The sequence below is a fragment of the Leuresthes tenuis genome, unplaced genomic scaffold (assembly GCF_036924035.1).
Source record: "Leuresthes tenuis unplaced genomic scaffold, fLeuTen1.0.hap1 SCAF_12, whole genome shotgun sequence".
Classification (NCBI taxonomy): domain Eukaryota; kingdom Metazoa; phylum Chordata; class Actinopteri; order Atheriniformes; family Atherinopsidae; genus Leuresthes; species Leuresthes tenuis.
In genome coordinates, this window is record NW_027325366.1 from 17409504 (window position 1) to 17436769 (window position 27266).

At 41.7% G+C, this 27266-nt stretch overlaps 2 protein-coding genes across 2 annotated transcripts in view; one reads left to right on the forward strand and one right to left on the reverse strand.

The window, feature by feature from the left end:
• Window positions 1–27266, forward strand: part of coa5 (cytochrome C oxidase assembly factor 5) — a 186872-nt gene that overhangs the window by 13617 nt on the left and 145989 nt on the right. The gene's annotated exons all lie outside the window — the stretch shown is intronic.
• Window positions 1343–22876, reverse strand: inpp4aa (inositol polyphosphate-4-phosphatase type I Aa). Its single transcript, XM_072396729.1, has 24 exons — window positions 22791–22876; window positions 18102–18379; window positions 17952–17996; window positions 14606–14724; window positions 14397–14513; window positions 14219–14298; window positions 14006–14123; window positions 13594–13684; window positions 13312–13459; window positions 11870–12000; window positions 9783–9887; window positions 9571–9679; window positions 9435–9452; window positions 9124–9310; window positions 8475–8756; window positions 8235–8382; window positions 7837–7869; window positions 7202–7374; window positions 6959–7082; window positions 6386–6653; window positions 4406–4503; window positions 4194–4306; window positions 3954–4108; window positions 1343–3862 (listed from the first exon to the last, which is right to left on the reverse strand). The coding sequence occupies exons 2-24, from the start codon at window positions 18199–18201 to the stop codon at window positions 3730–3732; spliced, it is 2895 nt and encodes a 964-aa protein (XP_072252830.1). The 5' UTR covers window positions 18202–18379; window positions 22791–22876; the 3' UTR covers window positions 1343–3729.

Consider the following 27266-nt stretch of genomic DNA (forward strand, 5'->3'; position numbering starts at 1 on the left):
TGGCCATAGGACTTTGTCAATGTTGCAGACTATATTCTCAGTATCAAGACAGCATGGGAAGAACCTTCTTGAATGTCGGATCCATTCTTGAGGAATAGCTGGACATGGTGCTGGAGATTCTTAACCTTCATTGTCAAGCTGAAAAAACTCTGAGATGGGTTCAATCAGGGTGTGTGTATTTGAAGATATTGGACTAAAAACTGTGAACGTTGATGAAACCAACCATTAGATCATAGACGATCAGTAGATATTAATAGACAAAAATGCATTGCATCTGGTCCATGCAGGATAATAAATAAGAGCACTAAGGGTAATGTAACCCTATGTTGTCCTAGTACATTAAAGGTTCCTGTGTCCAATAATATATCTTACTGTCCTTCTGATGCCTTTAATTTATATTGAACACATGCTAATTCACCTGTTCCTTTATAATTAGTTATAACTAATCAGTGTGATTACAATTAAGGCCCTACGTGTCTGAATACCTGGTGGTTACGTTGAACCACTTGTTCACAGTCATAGTCAGTTGAAGGCCAGTGCTTTGAAACTGCAAATCACAGTGTGGTTTGCAAAAAAAAGGTGCCGATCTAAGCTGGTGTTTTGCTCCTTGAGTGTAAGGTTTTGCTACAAACACTTTTTATTTGAGAGTATTTCCAGGGAGGTGTCAGAACTGAACTGTGGGGCTGAATATTCTGTTGGCTACATTTTAGGCTGAGATCAGAGAAACAAACAACAACAAAAATAAGTCTTCCAGTGAATTCCACTCTGAATGTACAATAACAGTGCAATTAAATATCAAGTGGCATTGAACAAAACACTTTTTAGTGCATGGGGCACTCAAGAGGGTAAACAGCATCCACAAGCCTTTATTTATACTTCAGGTTCAGTCCATTCATCTGTGGCTAAAGCACCCTGCTCAACAACTGATCGAAACAAGGTCATAACTTACCTAATGATAATGGATGAAACTATATAACAACCTCTGGCAGCACCAGCCATATCGACATAAAGAACTCTCAGCAGATTTCTCAAAACAAAATCCCTCATCTCTTTAAATATTAAGGTACACTGGAGCTGATGAACAGATACAGCTGGTTCAATAATGTAATAAGCGTTATTTCAATTCAGTCTATCAACCTTTCTCAGGTGCTCATGGGCAATCTGAACCGCAAAACAACTGCAATAGTAGTAAGCAGGTTTTATGGGGTTTTTTTTCTTCTTAATTTTCATGCATATTAAATTTAATGACATTTTATTCTGATTTGAATCAAAAGTTCTACATATATTCAACTTATCCTGCAAAACTGAGAATGCACACACACAATGAATAAAAAACAAAGTCTGAATGGGTATCACACAAATTTAGTGCTGCGTACAATGCTCCAGAAATGTCCTAAATATCTTTAGCTATGTGAACCAGCTCCTCACTGATGCCTTCAGTGTACCATAAGACATTACACCAGATAAGACAGTTACATAGATGTCAGACAAGAGTGTCAGATACATAGTGTAAAGAGCTGTGCTTGTTGTACAGAGTGATGTAGGTTTACTGGAGAAATATGAGTAGAAGGTGAGATGGAGCACTAAAATAAACCAAATAAATTCTTTGATTCTAACATCAGTCATCCTGTAGTGCAGTTTAGGTCCAGAGAAAAAAAGTCTCCAACAGGTAACATTTGCTTTGGCTAAGCTGATTATCTGCTGTGTGTCGCCCGTGGCGAGAATATAAATCAACAAATGGCAATGTTCAACATGTAGGCAGCTCCAAACGAAAGTGCTGCTTTGCTCCATGTTTGACAATTTAGATGAAGTTTTGTCTTGATTCATCTTCACTCTATTAACTGTAACTCAGTGTTGCCTTAATGTGCAAAGCTGCCGTTATTTCTTATGTTTCCAATGACAACTGTGGACAAACACATCGAGAAGACCAAAAAAACTTTCTGACTTCTGCAGTCTTTCTGTTGTTTTGCTGCAGGTTTCTTTGACTTATTAATTTTTTTTCATGAAACTTTTCTTAAAGAGTTGGGAACCAAACAAAACTAAGCAGTTGACCGTCACTGTGCCACTGTGGTTTGACTGCGATTGACTGATAAAAGCTCGGGCACCCTGAGTCAAAAATTTGGTTACTGTAAATGGTTGAGTAAGAACAAATGAAAGTCCCAAAGCATAAAGTTAAAGATGAAAAAAAATGGTTTAGAATGGGAGGAAAAAAAGGTAATGCAAAAGTTTGGGAGAGATTTCAGCTCTTAAAAAAAAAAAAAAGGTCAGACCTTAGAGAGCTAGTCAGGGATGTGGCTTGTTAGTGTTACCGTTCGATAAGAACATGTGATGCAAATGACAAAGCTTTACAAATACTCCCAACGCTTCAAACTCCTTAAACTCTGTCTTTTGCATGCCAACTTTCAAAAAACAACAACTGATGCCCACAAAGGGAAAGACTATGAAAGGAAGTTAACAGCAACAGTGGACAAGTTTAGGTCTGAATGCCGAGAAGACTTTCAGAAAAGAAATGCCCTTTGGATTGCAACAAAGGCAAATCATCATGGAGGAGGCAACAGAAAAAAAAAAGAAAAAAAAAAAAAAGAATTCAGCTTCAGAAATTTACAGAGAAACATCTCAAGACACCTGATGCGGTTGTTCCCCAAATGTTAAGCAAGGAGGTGAATTGATTCCGCATTGGGCTTGTGTTGCCGCCAGTGGCAAAAACAACATTCCACTGGCAGAGTCAATGGGTTCAATTAAACACCAGAAAAAGTGATTAAAGGAAGAATCTGCAACAGGAAAACGGTCCCTTACACAGCTCACAATCCACAACAGACAACCTTAAAGGTGCAAACTGAAGGGTTTTGTAGTCAGGCTTCAAAAGATAGCTCAAACACATCTTCTAAAGACTTCTAAAGAAGAACTGACAAAGGCTAAAATACAAAAAGGGGATATGTGCTTAAAGGCGTTGTTTATGAGTATAGATTATACAGAAATGCAAAAGCACTGGTTCTGCTTCTGTTATTTTGACACGGTTAAAGATGAAAACAAGAAAGCATTTAGCCTGAAAAAAAAAGCTAAAAAAAAAAAAAAAAATCGATCATCCTCAACTTAATGCCTTTTGAAAATCAGGTTATCTTTTACTCGCTTAAGTATTCACAGTAACAGAAGTTTTGACTCGATAAACACAGAAAAATTAGCTTTATAAGGCTTTCTAAGTTTTTCACTGCATCAGATTGGTTGAGAGTAAAAAAAAAATAGACTTGGCCTCTTCCTATAACTGATAAAGTGATAACATTAAATAAAATAAACTTTTTTACACTAATACATGTACTAAGTGTGCCACGCTATCTCTTAAAGCCGAGACATCTGCACGTTTCTTCTAGGACACGAGTTGAGTTCAAATGACTGAAATCCAGAGTGGCTGCACACTTCCTGATGCTACAACTGGCGCAGCTTTAACACTGTTTGCACACAGCCTACAATGTGACACGGAAAGCCATATCTTCATTGATTTTGGCTGTGAAGTGGCGGTGAAAAGTGGGTGATTCTAGTACTACCGAGAGGGGACGGGAAACTGCTATAAAACAATCTACAGTAGCACTGGCACTTGGACATCAATCAACAGTGACTAAGCACGAAACAAAGGGCTGCTGTTCCAGTTTGTGTTAGTATTTTTCTTTTTGTTGGTGTTGTCATCATTTTCCCTTTTCAGTCTTTTGGTTTCTACTAGACAGTAGAGTCCACTTAGGTCTCAACTTTCCCATATGTTCCCTCTGGTGGGCGATATTGTTTGGGGAAGGCTTTGAGCTGGAGAGAGTTAAAGGCGTATTTACGACATCCCACATTCTTCATGGTGTTCTCCCTCCTGCAGCCCTCACTGTGGAGATACAGAGGTGAGGCATTTTCACTACATTATGGCAACAGTATAATGAGCTCTGTCCTCATGAGCTTTCAGTGATGTGACTGACCTGCGCATACAGTCCAAGGCCTGGTAGAAGACCTGTGGGGCCAGGGCGTGCTCCTGCTGCAGGATCTGACACTGTTCCAGGGTCAGAGACATGGCCGTGCGGTCCTTGGCGCTCTTACAGCTGGTGAAACGCATTCCATTCAGGCGTCGACATGTCTTTAAGGTTTGGGAGAGGAGATTAGTGGAAAAAAGAAAAGAAAGACAGGTTCTATAATTTTTGTGGCTGACGTAGAGAATCTACCTCAGCTGCTTGCCACAGGATCTCCACGTTCTTGCTTTTCTTGGCGTTCACATTCTGGCTCAGCAGTTTGAGCAGCTCGGGCAGGCTAGCTGAGCTGCGGGAACGAGGGAGGCCTAAGGAGATATCGGAGGAGGAATGATGAGGAAGGGGAAATTTGAGGATGAAAAATACAGAGTTTCTGATAAAAGATTTTCAGTGTGCGCAATACTCACAGTCTTCTGGAAGGACCTCTTTAAACTGGTCATAGTACGAGCTGAGACGAGTCATGCTCTCTATGTTGATGACATCTTGCAATGACGTGTCTCCGAACCTGCACACATGTATTTTTTTTTTAAATTTTAAGCCAGTGCCACTTAACTGTGTGGTTGCTCCATACTAAACATCTGCTGGGGCAGCGGCGTCAGAGTGAGTTGCTCTCAAAAACTGAACAAACTGATGAAGAAGGGTGGATCTGCTCTGAGAATTGCACTGGAGCCCCTAAAGATGAATGATGGATAAGATGTTGAATGTAATGGACAACACTGCACACCCACTAAACAACTAAGTGATTAAACAATGCAGTGTCTTCGACCAGAGGCTTCTTCAGCTACGCTGCTATAAGGACCGGTATCCAAGGTGATCCTGCCAACAGCAATAGCCTTACATAGTGACTATTTGCTCGTCTTGTTCTTATCTATTTATTTATCTATATGATTATTCATTTAGATAATAATCTCTCTCCGGATCGGGAATGAGATCCTTCCCCAAGTGGAGGAGTTCAAGTATCTCGGGGTCTTGTTCACGAGTGAGGGACGAATGGAGCGGGAGATTGACGGGCGGATCGGTGCGGCGTCTGCAGTGTTGCGGGCTCTGCACCGACCCGTCGTTGTGAAGAGGGAGCTGAGCCAGAAGGCGAAGCTCTCTACTTACTGGTCAATCTACGTTCCCATCCTCACCTATGGTCACGAGTTGTGGGTAGTGACCGAAAGAACAAGATCGCGAATACAAGCGGCCGAAATGGGTTTCCTCCGCAGGGTGTCTGGGCTCTCCCTTAGAGATAGGGTGAGAAGCTCAGTCATCCGGGAGGGGCTCGGAGTAGAACCGCTGCTCCTCCGCATTGAGAGGAGTCAGATGAGGTGGCTCGGGCATCTGGTTAGGATGCCCCCTGGGCGCCTCCCTGGGGAGGTGTTCCGGGCACGTCCCACTGGGAGGAGACCCCGGGGAAGACCCAGGACACGCTGGAGAGACTATGTCTCTCGGCTGGCCTGGGAACGCCTCGGGGTCCCCCCGGAAGAGCTGGAGGAAGTGGCCGGGGACAGAGACGTCTGGGTTTCTCTGCTCAAGCTGCTGCCCCCGCGACCCGACCCCCGGATAAGCGGCAGATGATGGATGGATGGATGGATTATTCATTTATCTGTTTATTTACTTAATTTAAAAGTATGTTCTTAATAGTGGATTTTTTTCTGTCAAACATTTACCACACTGCAACAATATAATTTCCCTAAGGGAATAATTAATTAATTCAATATACTGTAGATTTCAAATGTTTGTCCTTGTAGTTTTCTTATTTTTCTGTTGGGGGAGGATTTATTCATGTAAAACACGACATAGATAATCAATAACACTTTGCTCGTCAAACAGTTGCATAATGTTGCATTATGGCTATGCAAGTTTTTTGGGTTTTTTTTCTTCTAGTGTTTAGTTAAGAAATGAATCACAATGCTTAGTTATTTATTATCATTATTAATGATAGTTAAATAACAGTTTTACTTTGTTTTTGCATTGATTATTAATTAGAGGGATAACATATACACAGATCAATGGAATTCAAAGCATGAAACTTAAAACTAAAGCCTTAATTCCAGTGGGGGTTTTTTATGCCCAAAAATATGACGCAAAATGTATTTAATAGCTCTAATTTTGGTTTGAATTCATATGTGGGTCATTTTAAGAGATGTATGCCCTTACTAATTAAAAACTAGAAAATAGAACGCAAAAACACAAGTCGGAGCTGCTATTGGGACATATGTGTAACGTTATCAAAACACGACAGCTTTTGTGGAATTTGCAACTGATAGATTGATAACAGTCTTCATTTTAATAAAATTGACCTAGCCAACCAACGATTAGTGCCTGGAGTAACCATCTTTCTTCTCCATTTCTTACAGTCTGCAGTTCTCAGTTTTTCACATCCTCCAGTCTCAGTCACTCACTTCTCGGCCAGCGTCTGCTGTTCATTGATCCCCACGCTGAAGAGAACGGGCTGCACTCGAAGCAGCATCCCGTTCTGGATCTCTCTAGGAAGCGTGTCAAACATTGCTCCAGGCATCGGAACCCTGACGTTAAAGCCGTTCCTGTTCCCCGTGATCACCGGCAGCATGTCCGGGCTGAAGCCCGAGGTTGCCTGGGTAACCTTAAAGGTGACATTTCTCAGGTCCATCACGCCCACACTCATATCCTCCAGCATGGCCAACTCCTCCCCTGGAAGGAACAGGAAGTCATTGCAAAGAAATCCCAAAAGAATGACAATAACCTTTTTTTTTTGGCTCCCTCTGTTCTTTCTTTGCTAAATGAGTTGGACTGATTTAAGGAAAAGTATTTTGTTTTTTGTGAGAAATGCACATCCTAAAATGTTTAATTAAAAGTTTACTGGATATATACAACTACTGTACAAGTGATCAGTCCAAATGCTATCACGTTTAGACGTTGCATGTTTGTCTATGTGTAAAATGTAAGAAATTCATCTCCCTAAAAAGGACGCTTACACGCGTCCTCATACAATTTACCATAAGTGCTGAGCAGGCTCTCATACTGAACCAGCAAGCCAATAGTGTGCAGCTGTCTGAGGAAGCCTGAATCACAAACACAGTTCCTCAGCTTGAGAACGAAGCCGCAGATCAGAGCCGTCAGCTGCAAAGAGACTCTCATCAGTACACTCCAGCTTTATGATGACAAATACCCCAAATGTGCTGTTTGAGTGTGGATTTAAACTATATTAATAGAGGAGGTGGTGGAAGAAGCTGACACACCGTCTGGCAGAAGACAACATCACGGCGATACTGCAGCGTGAGGCTCATGGCGATGGTGGGTGCGCTGTCCTGCATCAGCAGAAACACCATGGATTTCTTTGCTTTGTCACTCATCAGAGACACACAGTCTGTCAGGGTGGTCAGGAGAGGATACAGAGCATCGCTCCATTCACCTTTGAATAGAAGAAGAGGATATTTCCACCAGAAATCGAAACGCTGAAACACGTAGCTTATTCTAAAAGCGAAGACACCAATTTGAAATTTTGGCTTTAAAACCTGAAAAATGGCTTTGAAACAACCTGAAATATAATTTGTATCGAACTGTCTGAAAAAAAAAATCGATTCATGCTTATCCTGTTAGAGCGTAAAGGTAGGCTAAACACACAGACAGTGTCTGCAAATAATGAACATAAATAAGTTAACTGTCTGAAAAACATGGCATGTTTATTGCAATCTATTTCAATTTTCCAAATTAGGTAGATGTTTGAAACAGTTAAAAAACATATATATTCTTACTACGTTCCAAGGAAATTAGATTAAAAACAAATGCTGACTTTCTCCCTGCATCTCTCATATGTATCTGATAACATTGAAAAATAGAGGAAAAGTTTCCTTGAAGGAAACTTTGTTCTCACCCGGAGATGTCTTTTCGACCTCTGAGCTGCTCGCTACAAATAAGGAAAAGGTAGAGTATATTTAGACTATATTTAAATAATTCCCCTTCTGCTGATAAGTCAGAGAGATTCTTAACATTCATAAACACTGAAGCGCTTGACATGATGATAACAGAGAACACTTCAGATGTGATAAACAAGACCAAGACTGAGGGAATGGTGATGATGATAACTGATGATGTCACGGAGGATGTGAGGATAGAAAAGATTCGAAATCCTTTGTTTTTTAAGCTCAAAACTTTCTTTTCCAAAAAGCTTTCTGGTAACAATACAGTCCTGTTATCTCTCTAATCTTACGTCGAGGTGATATCAATCGTGACAAGACTAGGATTTTCATATAGACAAATATATATATATACCTTTCTTAGTGTTACTTGGCTCCTCATCGGCGAGCAGGAAGACATCCTCAGAGCTGCTGTCGCTCTGGAGTTTGTCTCGCTGCAGCAGCCGGTCCACTCTCTGGATCACGCACTCCAGGCTTTTATCAACATTTAGCCAAACCTTCTCCTGCACAAACACACGCACACACACACGTCACAGACGAACACAATATAAGCCAAATTGCACAGAAAGAGACAGATGGTCTCCTCTCCTCTTACCCACTCCTCCTCGTTTAAATCTGTGTGCATGGAGGCACGCTTGTTTTTAATGCCTTCGCCGCCCTCTGGAGGAGCTGCATGCCGGGAGGGTGAGGTGGCAGCACGGGAAGGGGAGGCGGGGTGTCGAGAGGGGGAGCGGGATGGAGAGCGAGAGGAGGGTGAGAGGGAGGAGGAGGACGGCGAAGGGGTGCTTTGCTGGGAGAACACTGGGCGGGCGGCTGCCAGGGCAACGATGGCAGAGGACAGGAGCTTGGAGTCGCACACGGTCACCAACTGACGGGTCTGCAGGAGGAAAAGAGTGAAAATATGTTCAACTGAAAGCTGTACTGAGGGAATGAGGTCATGGAGCAAAGTAATATTGTTTAAGTCCACAAACACTGACATCAAACATAAGGGGGAAAAGCACTATTTTCAGTTTCAGATATTTGGAACAAATTTCCAAAATCCTTATAAGTATAGATATCATCAATTTGCATTTTTTTTCAAAACACACAAATATTCTGTTTTAACATCCAAAAATGTGTTTATTTCGCAAAAATTGATAATTTCCATTCAGCCAAAAAGAGCTGTGTTGAAAGCTGAGGGACTAGGCGTGAGGAAATAGGGAACTATGAAACTATCCCTCCAGTTCCTCCAAGCAGTGTCTTACCTTCTCTGTTAAAATGGCCAGAGTTCTTTCCAGAGCGTTGGCCGAACGTTCCTTGGCAGCCCGGGACAGACGTTCAGCGTAATAACACACCTGTGTCTTCAAAGTGTTAATTTGACCAATCAGCTCCTTTGCTTTCATGACATCCTGAGGCTGGTAGGCCATTCCTTTAGAACCAGGACCAGTAGAACTTTGGGAGTGTGATGAAAATAAGATGTTAAAGAAAGTAAATAGAGGAACAAATCTGGTGTACATACTTGAAACTGCGAAAATCGTGCAAGAAAAAACTTGCTGTTGACTTCACAATTTCTTACCTCTCCTCCTCATAAGTGCTGATTGAGAAAGAGAAGAAAAATAAAATCATATAAAAAGGTTTGACTAACAACATCATATCAAACGCTACCATGAAGCTCGCAGCATAAGAGCTCAGCGAGTTTTAATTGCACTCACTGTTTCCTGGCTTCTTCGAGCTTGTGTAGCAGTTTTCTGAGGCCGCAGCCTTTAAAGCCTTGATGATGTGCTGCAGGAGCGCCAATGGTCACAACATCGTACGTCCGGTCTAGGTCACAGAAAAATAATAAAGTGGATGGGGTGGATACTGGATAAGCTGCATCACTGAATAGACACAGGAACACCATAAACATATGTTCACTTATAAGTACCATAACCAGATTCTCCCTGTACTCTCATCCTCTGGATATGCAGGTTAGTGGGAATGAACTCCAACTTCCTCTCAGCTTTCAAGGTGCTGGATTTGAATGAAGGGCCTGGTAACAAAAAAGAAGGATAAAAAGTACATATCAATATTTCCATATAGAAACTAGACAAGTTGATATCATTTTTACGCAACAGAAATTGAGATTCATAATCCTTTTTCCAAAAGGGTTCTGGACGCATGAGAGGAAGCATGTCAGGTCAGTCAGAATAAAACAACAATGCTCACACACGCTGTACACGAAACATCTTGTATGTATAGATATCATGTACAGAAACGATAAAAAAAAATCCCAATTTTTTTAAACATTAAAGGGGAACTCTGGTATTTTTAAACCTAGACCTTATTTACTCCGTGCTCTGTGACAGTCGGCTAACTTCACACGTAGTTTGCTACTGATCATTTTTTGCAACATGGCAGGATATTTATCAGATTTTGACGACGTGGACAACAACTTTGAGTACGATGGACGTCCTTACTGGAGTGAATGAGCTGTGTTGCAGCTCATCCCAGTAGACGAGTGTGTAGAAAGCCCTCTATAAGCCCCCCGATAGCCGCCAATAGAAACAACATTCCAGCTATGAACTAACAGTACAATAGTACACGTTCATTCATTAATTTGTCTTAAAGTACTGGTGAAATAAAGACAGATAATGCATTATTTAGAGGCTGCATTGTCTAAGCCACTCTGTTATGTGGATGTCAAGGAATCTAAATATCTTCTGAAGGACGCCGACTTTCACCAAACTGCTCTCGGTGAGAAGAGGAACGTATTTCATGCAGGAAATAAGGTCTAGTTTTAAAAATACCGGAGTTCCCCTTTAAGAAACTAAAGAAAAAACAAATATTCTATAACCTCAGTCATAGGAGGCCAAACAGGGGCAGAATGTTCAGTCATAACATTTTACAACCAGACACATCTGCTCCAAGGATGAACGTGCAATAACATCACAGTGCACCATGTCACCAGGGTCTGCTAAGTGTTCCTAGGCTTTGATTTGCTTTTAGTAATCCTCTGAGCAGTTCTCGCAAAGTTATCTTCCAGATCTCAACTTGACATCCACACGTCCAGTTATTTGTCATTTCTTAATTACATAATGAACTGAGAAAACAGCCACCAGATAAGATTTGACTTCTGCTGCATCAGTTATTTCAGATGCTCAGGCAGCATAAAGGCCTGCAGTCTGAACGCAGTCTCAGAGGAGCCCCTCGCTGGTGTTTGTTGGATCAAGGTTTGAGGAGTCAGAGTGTATAAAACATCATCATGTGACCTTTTTTGACAGTAAATGAGAACAAGCCATCACACTTCATATATAAAAACAAAATTTGAGAGCTTATAAAAAAAGTTCAGATCTCATGGCGTGATCAAACCTCATCCCGATTTTTACTCAGATATTACACAGACAAAAACCCACCAGGACACTTCATGCTTAAATGCCTTCCGCTTGAAGGCCCTCAGTGAGGAGATATTGCTTCAGATTTAGACTAAGATTTATCTAAGATCTGCTTGTATTATTCTTTTGTCTCAGTCTTAATTCAGCCAGACTCGACCAATCTGTCTGAGTGGCCACAAAATGCAAGATTACAGTCCTGCCAGATGGTTCACAATTGTAATTAATCTTCCTAAAATTTCTCGAGGGGTTGAGAGCTTGATCAACAGCTGTGGATTATTGTAGATTCTGTGATGCATTTAGCGTGGTATCCATGTTTTGTGATGTGTTTAAGCATTACACTAACATGGCATAAAAATTCCCCGTATGCTTCTCTCTCTCATTTGATATGATTCAAACAGGGCCACTGTCGCCAGTGTAATGCATTTAAAAAACACAGTTATCTAGACCCTGCAGTAAGTCTATTGGATGTTTTATGGGGCCCCTTGGTACCTTGAGGCCCACTGCAATTGCTGTCCTCTGGTTGCATTGTCTATGCATCGTACTAATCATCCCCACACTTATCAACCTTTAGCTAAAACACCTGTTGCTAATTTTAACATGTAAAAGTGTTGTCTAACAGTAATGTGTTTGGGGTTCTAACCTTTGTATTCGTGCAGGTCACTTATGGTCTCTTGGTACGTGAGGATGATGGTCTGGTAGTGAGTGATGATCTGCCTCCTGAGGTTCTCCCAGCATGGAGACAGCTCACCCAGTTCCTCCAGCTCACACACCCTGTGCATCGCACACACACACACATGCAGTTACAATCGGGACAATCTCACAGCTTATGTTTTGTGCAGCTAGTTCAGTTACAGACTTTCACTGAATACAAACAATGGGGCTGTTAGAACTTCTCAAATTACAAACATGACAAGCAACCACAACAAAATAACAGCACCAAGTAATGTTTCTTTAACCATATGGTGATATCATATCATATATATTTAGGAATATCACACTTTTGAGAACCAAAACATTCAAAAGGACATGTTAAAAAAACCTTTTCTGTTTGACAAATCACCATTCACAACCTGTGACACGGGAAAGTCTTTAGTCACGTCTAAAAGCCTTCTCACACAGAGAGCACGCCGCAGTGCAGCTGCTCATTGGAACTTTGTGGTTCACCTTTAAACAGATGCTATGACAAGTATTCGAGAGTCTGGCAAGATCTCTGAGACATAAATATCACTATCAAAGGGTGACATCAAGCTGCTATGTCCATCTTTATCACACAGTGTGTAACACAGAGGTCTCTTTTGTGGCATCTTCCCCAATGTCAGCTCTCCTGCCCACTCAACAACGCACCAAGACTGATCAAACTAGGAATAGATTCAAGGTCTAAACAGCCTAAACAGCAAGCAAACATATCTTTCCCATAAGGGTTAACAATAACTATAAGGTTGGGAACAAAAATGCTTCAAAGCCCTTCAGCTACTGTGGGTACATGTACAGCCTCTGTTTAAAGCATCTCTTAGGAGCTTTTGGAAAATCACTGTTATCAATACCCCTGGTGGCCATTATTTGAACTGCAGTCTGCATTCTGTTGCTTCATAGGTCATAGGTCATAGGTCATAGGCAGAGCAAGGCACTGTCAAAAATGACAGTGTACTGTGCAGACTCAGATTAGGTCACTGAAGTTACTCTGTTACTGTAGGTAGATTATAGACAACTTTACAGCAACAGGTCAGTTTTGATCCTCAAAACCAAACAAATGTTGGCGCTAGTTTGCTCTGGACTTCTGTCATAGTGTCATTTGTGCTTAAATTAAGTTTGTTTTGCACTGGGAGATGGTGCTTCGTTGCCCCTGATGGACTTCAGTCTAAGCTAGCGATCTCAAATTGCTGAGACTAACCTAAATTACTCAAGACTGGACAAACTAAACGCCACATTGTTTCAATTTTACAAGCAATTCCTTCTGAGTCATGTATCGATATCACGCCACAGCCTGATTTAGGCAATCAAAAAAGGCAGCACAGATATCGATTTAAAATTGTGTCACATCCATTAACACAAAAAAGTGTACTCAGAATTTCTAAACTATACCTGACAGCATCCTCCTCCAGCAGAAGCTTGACAAACTGTCGAGGAATATGCAGTGAGAGCACACTTTCTGCCATCTGCTCCAGGATCCGCAGGTGATTACCGTCCGTAGTGGGAAAACGGTACGTCCGTGACATGACACCTCCGAACACTGAAACATAAAGGAGGGAAAAATGGCAGTGATCAACCGCCATTGAGGCACCAAACCATCCAGATGTGACCTGTAACCTGAATTCTCTCACATCTCTGAGAGAAACCATCCAGTGTACACAGAAATACACTCACCTGCTTTCAGCAGTGGATCTTTACATAACGATGAAGACTTGGACTTAATGTGCATGGATCCAGTTAAGCTTTCATCAACGGGGAGAACCATCTGACAAACAATCAAAAGAAGATTTCAAAGATGTCTGCAAAGAAGAATTGTACCCTACTTTCATCTTTTCAACTTCTCTATTTATTGATCTCCAAGAAATATTGACTAAATCAATCCAGCCAAGTAAAAAAATAGGTATGTTTGACTTATATTTCTAATTCATTCAACTCCATTGAAGCTTGTTTTGTCCATCAACAGTCCTAAGGAGGACATTTCATGTAGTATAACACAGAACAGATCAAAAGTTCTGTCTTCTGTTTTTGTTGAAAATGTTGAAAACATTTATTTTTGATAAGAAAGAGATGTTCTTCTATCACTCACCCTTCCATTCACAGTATCTCCCCTCTGTAATCTTGCAACCGGTGCCCTCTGCTCACGCTTCTCCTCTATTTGCCAGGCGATGACAGTGATGTTGCCCACGCGCTCGTTCTCCGTTGACCTGACATACAGTGACATCAAATCACATCCCTGCGCTCAGTTTTGGCATTCAGCTCACTGATCCTTTTGTTGTTGCTGTGTTATTGCTGCTGTTACCTGAGAGTCAGGTGCAACCTGTGGTGTTTGTCCTGCAGCAGCTCCTTCACAGAAAACATGGAGGAACCAAGCATGTACATCTGTCGCACACAAGGGATGAGCAAGATTAGACCGTGAAGGGTGTTGTTTATGAGTGCAAAGTGATTTAGTAAGAAATTCATCTTAGCTTGCAGCTTACCGTGCCCTGTGTGCGGTCCTTCACATCATAGACAGAAAGTTTGACCTGAGTCTGCTGAGTGATGAGAGAGTCCTGAAAGAACGCTATACTGCTCAGAAAGATAGGATTACTGGTGCCCTGAAGAAAGACAGTGAAAGAGAGGAAGGTGAAAGGGTTGTTGAAGTCTCCTGACAGCAAGGACGAAGCAAGGGCAAACAATGTTTGTATACCTCTATGATTTCAGTCTGGGCGTGTTTGGTCCAGAAGGCCTGGGGGGGAGTGGTGCAGCTGACTGCCACAAAGCTAGATGGCTTACGGTCCAGAGACGGTGTAACCAGCTCACTGCAGGCTGTAGAGCCATATAAACACAAGAGATTAAAAACTGTTGGATTTAATGGTGGGAAGGTTGGTAATCCTTGGCCATGGGTGGAATGTCATACAGTTTTTCTGAGTTGTTAGTGCGGAATACGCAGTAACTGTTATGTAACTCTTACTTTGAACAGTGGATAAAAATTAAACATGGGTTTTCCACAGATTATGGTATCAACATCTGAGCCCATGAGTAACAACAAATGTCATGTGTCTGTAGTTTCCATATATCATATGGATTTAAGGAGAAACACAGCCGAGTCATTTCAAAGTAATACAATTTTTTTTTCCAGTTAAAATGTTCTCTTCATGCCTTTCGCTTGAATGAAACTCTAGATCTTTTCCTAATTCAGGTAAATAAATGTGTAAATTAGGCCTATGACAAACTACAGCGCTATACAAACAAAATGAAGTTTACAAAAACCTGCTTCTTCTGCTCATGGTATCTAGTATACAAAATTACCACAAGAATAGGCTGACAAAGTCAAAATTGTGAGCTCCAGGGTACTTTATAGCACAACTGGTTGGGCAGGCGTCCCGTGTACAGCAGCAGTACTAAAGGCCACTAGTGTCTGAAAAAAAAAAATTCCTTAAGAAGCAATCCCGGGACAGTTCGGGCAGTGGAACAAGTCCGAGAGACAGCTCATTGACAAAGAAACATTTAAATTCTGTTTAAGTTGCCCAAATGCAACAAGTTTAACATTCACTCCTCTTATAGCTGTTTGGCCCTATATCTGATGGCTAAATGTCGAAAGAGACGGTCATATTATTCTCTATTTTAACCCCAGGTATTTTATTGTATAATGCAAGTTTTGGTAATGTAAAAGTAATCGTGTGTTATTTAGTTGTGGTTTAGTGCTAAGTCCCAACTACAGCGTCTGCCGACATAAACACCACTGATCTGATTTCCACACCTAATGCTGAACATTTGATTTGGTTGTTTCATTTGGCTTCCTAAAATATTCATTTGCGGTTGTCTGTGGTGTGCCTCACTTTTATTGTTTGAATAGATTTTCAAATTAAAACGTCCTGCAACTATAGACTGCATATGAAAGATGGATGTAGTCACAGAGTCATAGAAGTGGAGCCCATGCAGATGGGTTCTGTAAAGGACTACCATTGTAGGGGCTTTTCAACCACATAAACACAGCTGTGGTATTTCATCAAGAAAAACGTTGGTTCATAGCCTAAAATTTCAAGTTCCTATTGAGAACCAAATGCCAGTTGGATACGAACCGGATTTTTGTTGCTGCCATGACAACAAAAAAGCAAAACTGAGTTGAAATCAGTTTGTAGGTGTGTTACTGAAACCTACAAGAGTGTAGTGAGAAAGTGGTGCTGAAGTTGAAATGTGTTGTTTTGCTATGATTCTGTGGTTAATGAACACAACTAATGCCTAAATGAACATCAGACCAGTTCTCTGTTGGTCAAAATAAAGCATGAGGGGTGAGAGGTTTTATCTCGAAATTGTAAAGGATAAAGGATAAATATACAGCACCCTCCATAATGTTTGGGACAAGGTCACATTTTCTTTTCGTTATCCCTCAACTCTTCAGTGTAAAATTCTAAGTCTAACAATTAAGACATGCTTAAGCAGATGTTTCTATACACCTCAGAAGTCATTGTGCATCTGCCATCAACAGCCATATATGCCCAAGGCACAACAATCCCACCGTCATGTTTAACAGATCAGCTGGTACTTTGGATCTTGGGCAGTTCCTTTTCATCTCCACATTTTCTTGTTGCCATGACTCTGATACTGTTTAATCTCGGTCTTGTCTGTCCATAACACCAGAATTCTGCAGGCTCCTTTAAGTACTTTTTCATAAACTGTAATCTGGTCATCCTGTTTTTGAGGCTAACTAGTGGTTTGCGTCTGGCAGTGTAGCCTCTGTATGTCTGTTCATGAAGTCTTCAATGGATAGTGGTTTCTGACAAAGACACATCTACCTCCTGAAGACTGTGACTGATCTGTTGGAGAGGCGTTTGAGGATTTTTCTTTAACAAAATTCTTCTGTCATCAGCAGTGAAGGTCTTCCTTGGCCTACCAGTCTCTTTGCGATTACAGTGTTCACCAGTGCATTCTTTCTTCTTAATGATACTCCAGACAGTTGATTTTGGTAATCCTAAGGTTTGACCGATGTCTCTATTTGTTTTTCAAGCTCATAATAGCCCTTGACTTTCCTTGACTTTCATTGAGGGCTGCACTGTGGTGGTTAGCGCCATCGCCTCACAGCAAGAAGTTTCCTGGGATCCATTTACACTCCCTGCGTATGGGTCGCTTTACCTGTAAGTGAGGTATTCTGGTTTCCTCACCCAGTCCAAAGACACGCACATTAGGTTCATTTGTGTCTCTAAATAGACCATAGGAGTGAGTGTGAGAGTGCATGGTTGTTTGTCTCTGTATGGCCCTGTGTACTCTATTTCTCACCTAAAGACAGCTGGGACAGGCTCCAGGCCCCCCCACAACCCTGAATCAGATTAAGTGGGTCAGTAGTTACCATTGCTCAACATGAGGAACAATGGTAACTACGGACTCCAAATTGTAGAAGCAAGCCTAGCTTTGTTATTCCTGCACTAATGAAGCAATTAACGCATTTGAGTAATCACTAACACCTGGAAAGCCAATTGTCCCAAACATCATGGTGCCCGGAAATTATTTTTATGCATAAAAAATGTCTGAAAAGTATGAAAATAACTTTAAATTCAAGTCTGGGCTGTGCACTGTTCTAAATTGTTTTATTTATAATTTTACACTGATGAGCAGAGGGGTAACTCAAAGAAAAATGTGACTTTGTCCCAAACATTATGGAGGGTGCTGTGGGGGAGCCTGTGTAAAAAATGTGAATGAGAAACAGGTAAATCACTTCTGTAGGTTCAAAAGGTGCCATATAAGTGTCCAAAAACTAAATGTGGTGATGGCCAAACTCAAGGCTTTCAGAACAGTAATCCAAAAACCAGTGAGTAACGATGCAGGGGACAAGGACACCTTCATTCACGCTGTAATTTTCCTTATTCCTTAAACTGATTAGTGCAGCTTTAAGGAATAAGGTATGTGTTGTATGTTCTGCTTACTACTGACAAACACAACGAAAGATCCAAAACCAACAGAGACCTTTCAAAAATGTGTTGATCTTTAGAAAAAAGACAAAGGGTCTGATCCGTTTGGAATGTGCATCATTGTATTTGGGAAGTTTCTGGACTTACCCACGCTAAACTCCAGCACCGGCTCATCTGGATCTTGACTGTTGCCTGTTGGACAGAAAAAAAAATTGAGCTGAAGCTTTTTTCTTAAACCCTGCAATTTCATCATCCATGAAGTAAACAAGGTTACCATGGCACTAGTTACTTAGCTACCTGAAAGAGCAAGCCCCATCATTTCAGCTGAAAGATCAAAGGTGTTGGCCCGATAGACCGACCATGGCCGATGGCGGGGGCTGCGCTCCTTCCCGGACATGGTGGGCTCTCGGCAGGGCTGAGGATGGATTGTAGAAAATAAAGGGGCCTCAAGAACAGGATAATGTCTGGATGATGCAAAATGGAAACTGGTCTGTCACGTCGTCTTCTCAGATATGTGTATGTGGGGTTTTCTTTGCGAGTTGATTTGAGCGGTCAGGCGCTTGTCAGTGAGAAACCTGGAAAAAAAAGATAAAAGGAAAATTAGACTTTGATACTAATGTTATCCTTTCATCAAGATGGCACTTGAGCTTAAAAAAATTATTTGAACAGTGTCTCATAAAGGCTGCAGCAAATAAGTAATGTTTCTGTGATGCTTCAACCTGAGTTGAGCAACATTTGAGAGTTCTTGGCTTCAATTATTTCTTGAATTCTGAAAGTGCTAATATATGCAGAGAGATAAATCTCAAAGAGCCAGATGTGAGACTTTTCGCACAGCTGTAGGATATGAAACGCTGCACACACTGCATCAAACTGAATCTACTTCTTCAGTCTCCTCGTACTTTAAGTGTCCCTGGTGAAACAAATTAATTTTCCCTCAAGTGAGAGCAATGAAGCTCAAAGGCACAGATAAGGAGCGTAAAAAAAGAGAAATAAAATCTACAAGACAAACATAAGAGAGGAACAGACAAAGTTATCCAGACATTAAAGAAAACTTTACATAATCTCACTGTCAAAAGGTGGAAGATTAGCCATTATTTCACAACACAGAAATGTTTGATTAAACTAAACTTGATGAGAGGCCTGGAAGAACCTCAATCAGCAGCGCTGATTCTCTCAGAGACCTGATTGATTTGGCAATTTGCTCTGACTTATACCATATTTTAACATCAAAATAACCATCACCTCGATATCAATATTAATTCAGAAACTGCAGTGAATACTTGTGGAGTAACTCTAAGCTAATCCGGGGCTGAAAATGCAAAAGCTGCAGCACATAAGGTAGCTCGTAGGGAGCAGGAAACTGAAGTCGCGCCAAGTGTGCCATAAAAGGAGACTTGGCTGCTCCGAAACATTTACAAGCTCTTGTTGTGACGTCTCTGTGCTCCTCAGCCTCCTTTGTCTTAATCTTCTTCACACTAACAGCCAGAGGCAAGAGATGAAAGCACTGCTGGGCCCTCGCGTTTATCACACATTTGGCCATTTCAGAGATGTTATCGCTGCAATTTATGAAGCAGCTGATAATTTTCCAATTAAAAGATTAATGTAAAAAAAAAAAAAAAAAAGATGAGTTAAGAGCCGACTGTCTTCACGGTGCCAGGTGCTTCCAAAACCAGAATATTCACTTTAGAGGCTCAGGAAAAGTAGTAAATCAGTACATAGCCAGAATTACAACTGGGAAATGTAGTTTGAAAAATTGCATGCAGATTTTTTAAGAATGGACTCATTTATAGCTGATAAATTGACTTGTTTCAGCTCTACTGAGCTGAGTTTTCCTCTCCTTGATTTCTCTTTCCCCTCTGATTCCCTCTCAGTCACACTCCCCGTGAGCTCATTTTTCTGCAGTTTCGGCAAACAAAGTGAAGAAAAGTTTTCAAAGAGGAAACGAAAGACCTTGAAATAAAACATGCACCTGTGAGGTCTTCTGTATGCTGAGTAAAGCACGTATGAAGAGCAAATGTAAATGATCACATGTTAAACAACCAGTATGAACAACAAAGCAAACTCCTGTAGATGGCAACTTAACAGAAACATATTATACGGACCAAAAGCACAGTGTGTTATAAGGGGCCAAGAAGAATAAACGACAGTAACGCATGAAGAAATTTGACATGTTCGGGAGAGAAAAGAACACAGCAAGTGGCCTGCTCCTATTTGTGCTGAAAGGTATACGTTTCCACTTCCTGTGGCATGTCAGATTTGTGCATTCATGTGTGAGGACCCCTGCAATGAAGTTCTATTTTTACTCGTGAATCTGTTCTGACGTCACTCCAGCACGTGCAAATGAAAACGCCGTCTCCCAGCGTCACACATAAAACATCCAAGTCACAACCGTACACTCACACATTCACACACAATCCAGCGAGCGTGATGCCCCTTTGCCAGTTTAGTGTCTGCCTTGGCACCTTCATGTGAGGCTTAAACTGATGACAATTACAGCATGGATGCTCTGCCTCATTAGGCTGTGTGAGAGTCATTGTCAGTGGGAGACGTCTTTTAACACACTGTAATCTCCACTGCCTGGGGCACCGTGGGAAGCTCTATAGGAAACCCACTGTGGATCTAATGTAAATCCACAGGGAGGACTGGATCATCTTCATTTCATCTGGTGGACAGTCATCAGCTACATGCAGCCTGCTGGAGGGGAGGCAAAACTTAAGTAGCGATGAAACGTCCCCATTTGCAGACTGATGATCAGAAATGATGAATGACACTCTTCTTCTGTTCAGCACTAATCTTTATCTTTCCGCACATCTCTGCAGTTTTACTCAGTATAAAGTATAAAATTTCTGCTTTTGAGCTGACACCAAACTAACATTTTCGTTATCCATTAAACTCCTCTGTGAGTCTATAATTGTAACAAAACAGAAAAAGATCAACATTCATAATTGCCCAAACCTTTTTAAAATGCTTGTTCTATCCAACTAAACGTCTAAAACCTGAAGCTATCTGGAGAGGTTTTGGTATTTTCATCTGAAATATGAATTAATCAACAAGTCAGTCATTAAAAATAATTTTTATTAATGACCTATCATTTTGATAACTGACTTATTTTCTCAGCTTACAGCTGATATTGACTGATGTTTAAGGGCATCATTCTTTCAGCTTTATATCTGCTGGTACTTTCTCTAGCTCTCCAGCTGCTTTAATAGTAGAATCATTCAATTACTGCTTTCCTTAATCTGTTCCCTACAAAGACATTACTTGAATTTTTATTTTTATATTAAAAGTAGGTTTGCATTCTATGTTGCTACACATGTTCTGTGATGACGCCAAGTTTCCATGTCTTGCTATTGAAATGCACAGACCTTTGTGACACTCTGAACGCCGTTGTGCAAGAGATTGCAAGTTAAAAACTCATCCTTCGCATCTTTTTCCACAGTCATGGCTTTTTTCTCCTTCCCTGCCACTCACAGTTCCTTACTTTTCTACTGCACTCTCGCCTGTAAACGGCTGGGGTTAGATAAAATATCATGTAATGTACATTGATATTCACATTAATAATAACATCACCCAACAGAAAACAACAGCCAAAGGAATGTTACCATCTCACAATTTACAGCCATGGATTTACACTACTACGCTTTGGACAAGTCGACAAACACACCAACTGCATGTTTTCTAGTGCTGGATAGGACAGAGATTTAGGTGGACTTGTCCTCTGGGGCAGTCTGGAGACAAAACTGACCCATTTTGTTGGGGTGCAGGCCCACAGCTGCCCTCTTGCAGATGCTGTCAGCATCGGCTGCACTGCAGCTCCTCTTTCTCAGACCTCCTCCACATCCCTTTAAATCTCTCTCCTCTGCTAGGTCATCAGTCTTCTTCCTTTTCAGCTCCTGCAAACTCCCTTTCCTGTGTCACGCATGCAAGTCTGATGTTCCAATTAATTTCAATCGAGTGATTTAGATTCAGTCCGATGCTGACGTGTGCAGGACTAGCTATCCTTTGAATCCAATGTAGAATTGTCCACTTGGTGTCGGAGTGTCTTTCGTTATCCACCAAGACTGAGCCATAAAATGAGGAGTTTGAGGATATGTTGAAGACTCTACTCTCAAGTGAAGAACATTTGTCCACACACACCAAAGCAGAGAGGAAGTGCACAGAGGAGCAACTCTGCAGAGAACTGAGTATTATAAAGAAACCTCTGGTGATGATGAATCATTGTTAAATATTGTTATTTTTAAGTGGATTCTAAGTTATCAGGAGGAACATTTTGGGTTTTACTAACACCAGAGGGAGGATGGAATGATTTATAAGTTAAATGCTTTCTTCCTTTCATGAAGTGAATCAAAATAAAGCTCAATCCTCTGTTATGAAAAGAGTGACAACAGTCAGCAGATCGAATTAAATTATTTGAGATCTAAAAGAAATATCAGGAGGGCCTGTGATCGCGTGACTCGTTGCATCATAAAGCACCATATCCGACATAAAATGTAGGGGAGGAAAAAGCACTTTCTTTGCAACCACTGATCAACACTTTCCGATAAACCTGTAACAACAAACTGGATGAGATTTTGTCTGTTTCACAGGACTACGTGGACATGAACAGATGCCAAAGCTTCCAGTGTACATCTATTCATGGCAGCACTAGCTAATGATATTGCAATTATACTTGAGTGTGTTTATTCACGGACAATAACAAATATTGCGTCATGACCTGCTGATGCTCATTCACTGAGGCTGCTGCATGGTGCTGCTGCTACAGGATGAACACTTCGTTTAACACAATTCAGACACACCATGAATAAAAACTAAACATCGACATTTAACATGTCGCTATGGCAGTAAACATATCTCATTCTGGTCCCGCTGAGAGCTGGTGCCGCCGCTTTATGACAGCATCAATAAAAAAACTGAGAGCAAATGCCCTCAACAAACCCATGAAATGACATCTAATGAGAGACACGTTAGAATATAAATTTCTCATACCGTTGAGAGAAAAGCGAAGGCTTCTTGTCATACTGATGCGCATCCTGGTCGCATCGACGATGCCTGCAGTCAAGACTCGCCCTGATTCCCTCTGACACATTCAGACGTAATACCTCCGGTGGAAGCAACGCCTCCTCCGGCCGCTAAGAGTCGCTGTCGGCCATGTTTGCAAAAAGCATCCCCACCAACATGATCATCACAGACGCTGCTGGAGATAGTGTGCTGGTTCTCTTTCTATATTCGTTTCGGTATTTCACTATGGGACACGCCCCTATGTCCCCTTTCCCAGAAGCTCCTTTATATAAAGCCAGTTCTTACTGGCAGACATAAGTGACATCTGCTCCCAAGGGGAGGGACCTCTCTCTATCATAAGAGCCTGTGGTCTTCTCTCTTCAGTAAAAGCATCTTCTGTCTCCCAGAAGCAGTCTCTCAGATGGCAGTCGTGGCTCCTCGCTCACCGAACACTACCTGGAGCTGCACAGCCATTCTCAGTCTCAGTAGCTGGGCTGTCACCAAACAGCAGCTGCTATAGCTGGCCACCATACTAGCCTGTCACCGCTTCGACCTTTCATTGGAACAAAAAGAACCACAGAGCTTGAACCTTCCATCACCGTGGAAAAGGACAAGCAGCCAACGAAAGCGTGCCCGTGCTGCAGCAAAATACAAAATGCAGCAGATACCCAGGACAGTGTGTTTAGGGCTGTAACACACCCAGGACGCGTTAACATCCGAGGAGCTTCAGGTCTGAAGAAGACGAGGAGGACAAACCTTTTGTCATACAGGTGACATGTGCAGCGGCTCTCCAAACCTGCCTGCGACAATGGACCTACATGAAGTTTGTAGAAGGGCAGCTGCAAAGCTGAGCTTCGAGTGGCCTTAAGCTCTTGGGGAGACCACCATGAGGGGAAAAGGCTCCCTAAAGCAAAATCTTCTATCAGACAGCTGCTACTGGTCTTCCCTGAATGTCTGGAGGAAGCAATTTGGTCCTGAGCACCAAAAACACTGTCCAGGGAGGGCCGGCGTTGGACTGGGCCGATATGGAGGGAAGAGGTTTCTCACGCCTGCTTCCTGTCGAACCTCTTCTGGCATCTCACCCACCCCCAAAACAGAAGTCCACCGTGACTTCATCAGGCCCCACCTTTCCATTCAAACTTCCATCCAAAGCCTTGAGAAAGGCTACAAGGCCATGGCTATGTTGGCTATATATGTCACTGAAAACCTCAGTTTTCAAAGGTGCGTGGGCTCAGAAACCGTTCGCCCCGACGCCAAAACCTCCTGTCACTGTGGGCGCCAGGAAGAAGAGACGTTCTATCGAGGACACCGTCACCAGGGAGAGAGAACATGATCAGCCAGACACCTGCGCTCCCCCCCTTCGAGATATTTTCTGTTCCTGTCCGAGTCCATGAGGGCATGTTCAAGGCCTCCGAAAAGACATGCAGAGGTTGTGTAAGCAGAGGAGGAAGAGCAAACCCTGCAGAGAGCTCTGTGGAGCCACAGCCGAGTCCCAAACACCAGTGCCATAAAAGACTCTCCAGCTCAAGACTGATCAAAGTTTTTCTCTACCCACCACCCTACTCCTCACAGGAGGATGAATGTCTAAAAACGCTCTGTCTGGTGCAGGCGTTGCACATTCATGTTGATAGAACAGCTGGAGTCAGGAAATCAGGGCAGCTGTTTTGTCATGGTCTTCACCACAATTGGGGAAATCTCTCACAAAGCAACAATTGTCACACTGGATTGTGGAGGCCATCACAGTGAGAGTAACCTCCCACTGGCTTGCATGTTCACCGATGCCTCATCGTGGGCACTATTCCAAGGCATCTCTGTGGAAGACATGTGTGGCTGCCAGCTGGGCAATGCCTGACACTTTGAGCAGCTTCTACAGAATGGATGTTACTGTGTCTACGCTGTCTCACACTGTACTGAGCGCAGGCTCCATGTCTGTTTGTTTTTTAAGAAATGGTGATGTGGGACAGTCTTTGAGGAGACCTTGTCTGGTAATAAGGAAGTCTCTGCAATCCATAATGAGATACCTAAATAAATGTTGAAAGAAAACATAGGTTAATAGACTAACCCCGGTTCTCTGGAACATGAGTGAGGTATCTCACCAGACCACCCTCCTTGCCTGGAGCGAGGGAGAGGTGTGCTTACCTAGAATAAAGAGAGAAGGTCACATCAGGCTCCCTAGAAGGAGGAAGTGCCTCCTCTGGGGAGCAGATGTCACTTCTATCTGCCAGTCAGGACTGACATGATGTAAAGGACCTTCTGAGCACAGCGTGTAGGGGTGTGTCCCATAGTGAGATACCGAAACAAAAGTTGAAAGAGAGCCAGGGTTCATCACTTAACTTAAAGATTGGCAAGGTGAGAGCCAGAGAAAACTAAACAAAACAATGAAAACTGATAAATGTTTGAATTGATTTTAAAAAAATGCTCAAAGGATATCCGAATTATAGGACGTGGACGTGTTAAGTTAAAAATGATGACATGATTGCATATAAATCATCATGTTCTGTAATAAGTTCCCCCAGACTGTTGTAATATATTGTAGTTCACGCAAATGTTTATTTTCTCGTGGAAATGAAGCAGTGGTTTTGTGACCTTAGAGGTCAGCATAACCTTTCCTAAGTTTGTGCCTTTCTATCTGCAGACCCATTGAAATGTATACTGTGTATATAAGTAGGTGCAGCTTACCCATACTGCCTATTGTGACAAAAAAAAAAGCCATTTTACAGCCAAAACTGGAATTAAAGACGATACACAAAGTAAAGAAAAGAAAAAATGTTCAACTTCAGAATAGATGCCTAAAAAGCAGACCTGATGAGTATGAGACAGAGAGACAGCAGAGACAGAAATCACTGAGTAAAGACACACATTCATTCATTCATTCATCCACTCATACATGCTTTTCACGGTTGCGAGGATGCATTAACGTGTAGACTAGTGATGTTATGCTCGAAGCAGACGGCTCAACACAACATCAATCTTTCAAAGCAGAAGCAAGGATGTTTTGATGCCTCCTTCACCATCGCTCGACTTCCCCAATGAAGCTTCATTACGTCACACGCACACTGGCGACGTGACTGAATACAGGGCGGGTTATCAAACTCTGAAAATGCTTGTAAACATAAGCATAAGCATAAGAATAAGCATAAGTTTAGAAAACTGGCATGAAGTACACTCACAGTGGCACATCGACATGGAAACACTGTACATGTTGTTATGCGTACTTACAAACACACACATATTCATGCAACCTATTCATTTTGAGTACACATAAAGTGAAATATTAATGCAAATTAACATAAAGTGAATGTGGGAACATTAGTAATAAGTGTGTGTTTGAGAGTGAAGACAGGAGAGATAGAGGGATTGGAGGCAAGGCCCTGTAAGAACAAGATCTGGTCATTGCCAGCTACCATGTGAAACAGTCTTCTCCAAAGCTGGAGAGGTAGTAACAAAGGAGAATAACAGACTGAAGCCGAACTCAGCTGAAATGATCTAGTTCTTAGATAAAAGTGTTTTAACCCCCACAATGCCCTTCACAGCTTCACCAGCATTACATTGCACAAGCATTTCCCTTTTTTTTTTGTCTTTGTATATCTATTTTTGTGTTTCTATCAACCTGGCCAAAGCATATTTCTGTTAACATGCAGCATCTTATGATGGCACAATCACAATATAACACAAGTATATCATTAACATCATTAGAAAAATTGTAAAATATCTCGAGATGCACACAGAACCTTTATTGTGATGCATAACAATGCCTTACTGTTTTATGACACCTGGCCCTTTAAAATGCTACGGTGAAGGTTGGCCAGCAAATGTCGCCATATTTAATTGTCTCAAATGCTTTGAAACGCTGCACCATTTCAGCACAATCGCTTCATATTGATTCAGTGCATCAGAAAGCTTCGGTTTCTCCAGTGTAGACAAATAATCAGTGTTAACTAATTTCATGGCCGAGAGAACATTTTCTCATCGTTGAACTTTACTTGCCACTCTTTGGTTTAGTTAAGGTGTCACAAAAGCAAAATAATTGGACTTCTGGCAAATTTGTGATACCAGGCCTGTGGTATATAGTAATGTAATAGTAATGGGAGTCTAGTTTAAGTTGCTGTTCTCATAACTTATTGTCAGTTTCTGGCATTAAACAGGGAGAGGAGCAGGCTCAGGTGCTGTTCCAAAGAGGATCTAGAGGTCAGCTGATATTTTCACTGCTACTTCCTGTCCATATGTAAATTCAGACAAGTGGTAAAACAGGTTCAGGACATCAATTGAACATGCATTTACCTCATGTGTGCTCATCTGAAACAATGACCACGTTTCTGTTGTGAGTCGTCAAGCTTTTCTGTGTCATTCCTCTCAGGTTCTATGTTACACAACTAAAGAAGGCACTTTGTTTTGTATGTGCTTCACTTTCAGTGCGCCTCACTGTTTTTGTGAGAGGTCTTTTTTAATGTAGACCCTAACCCA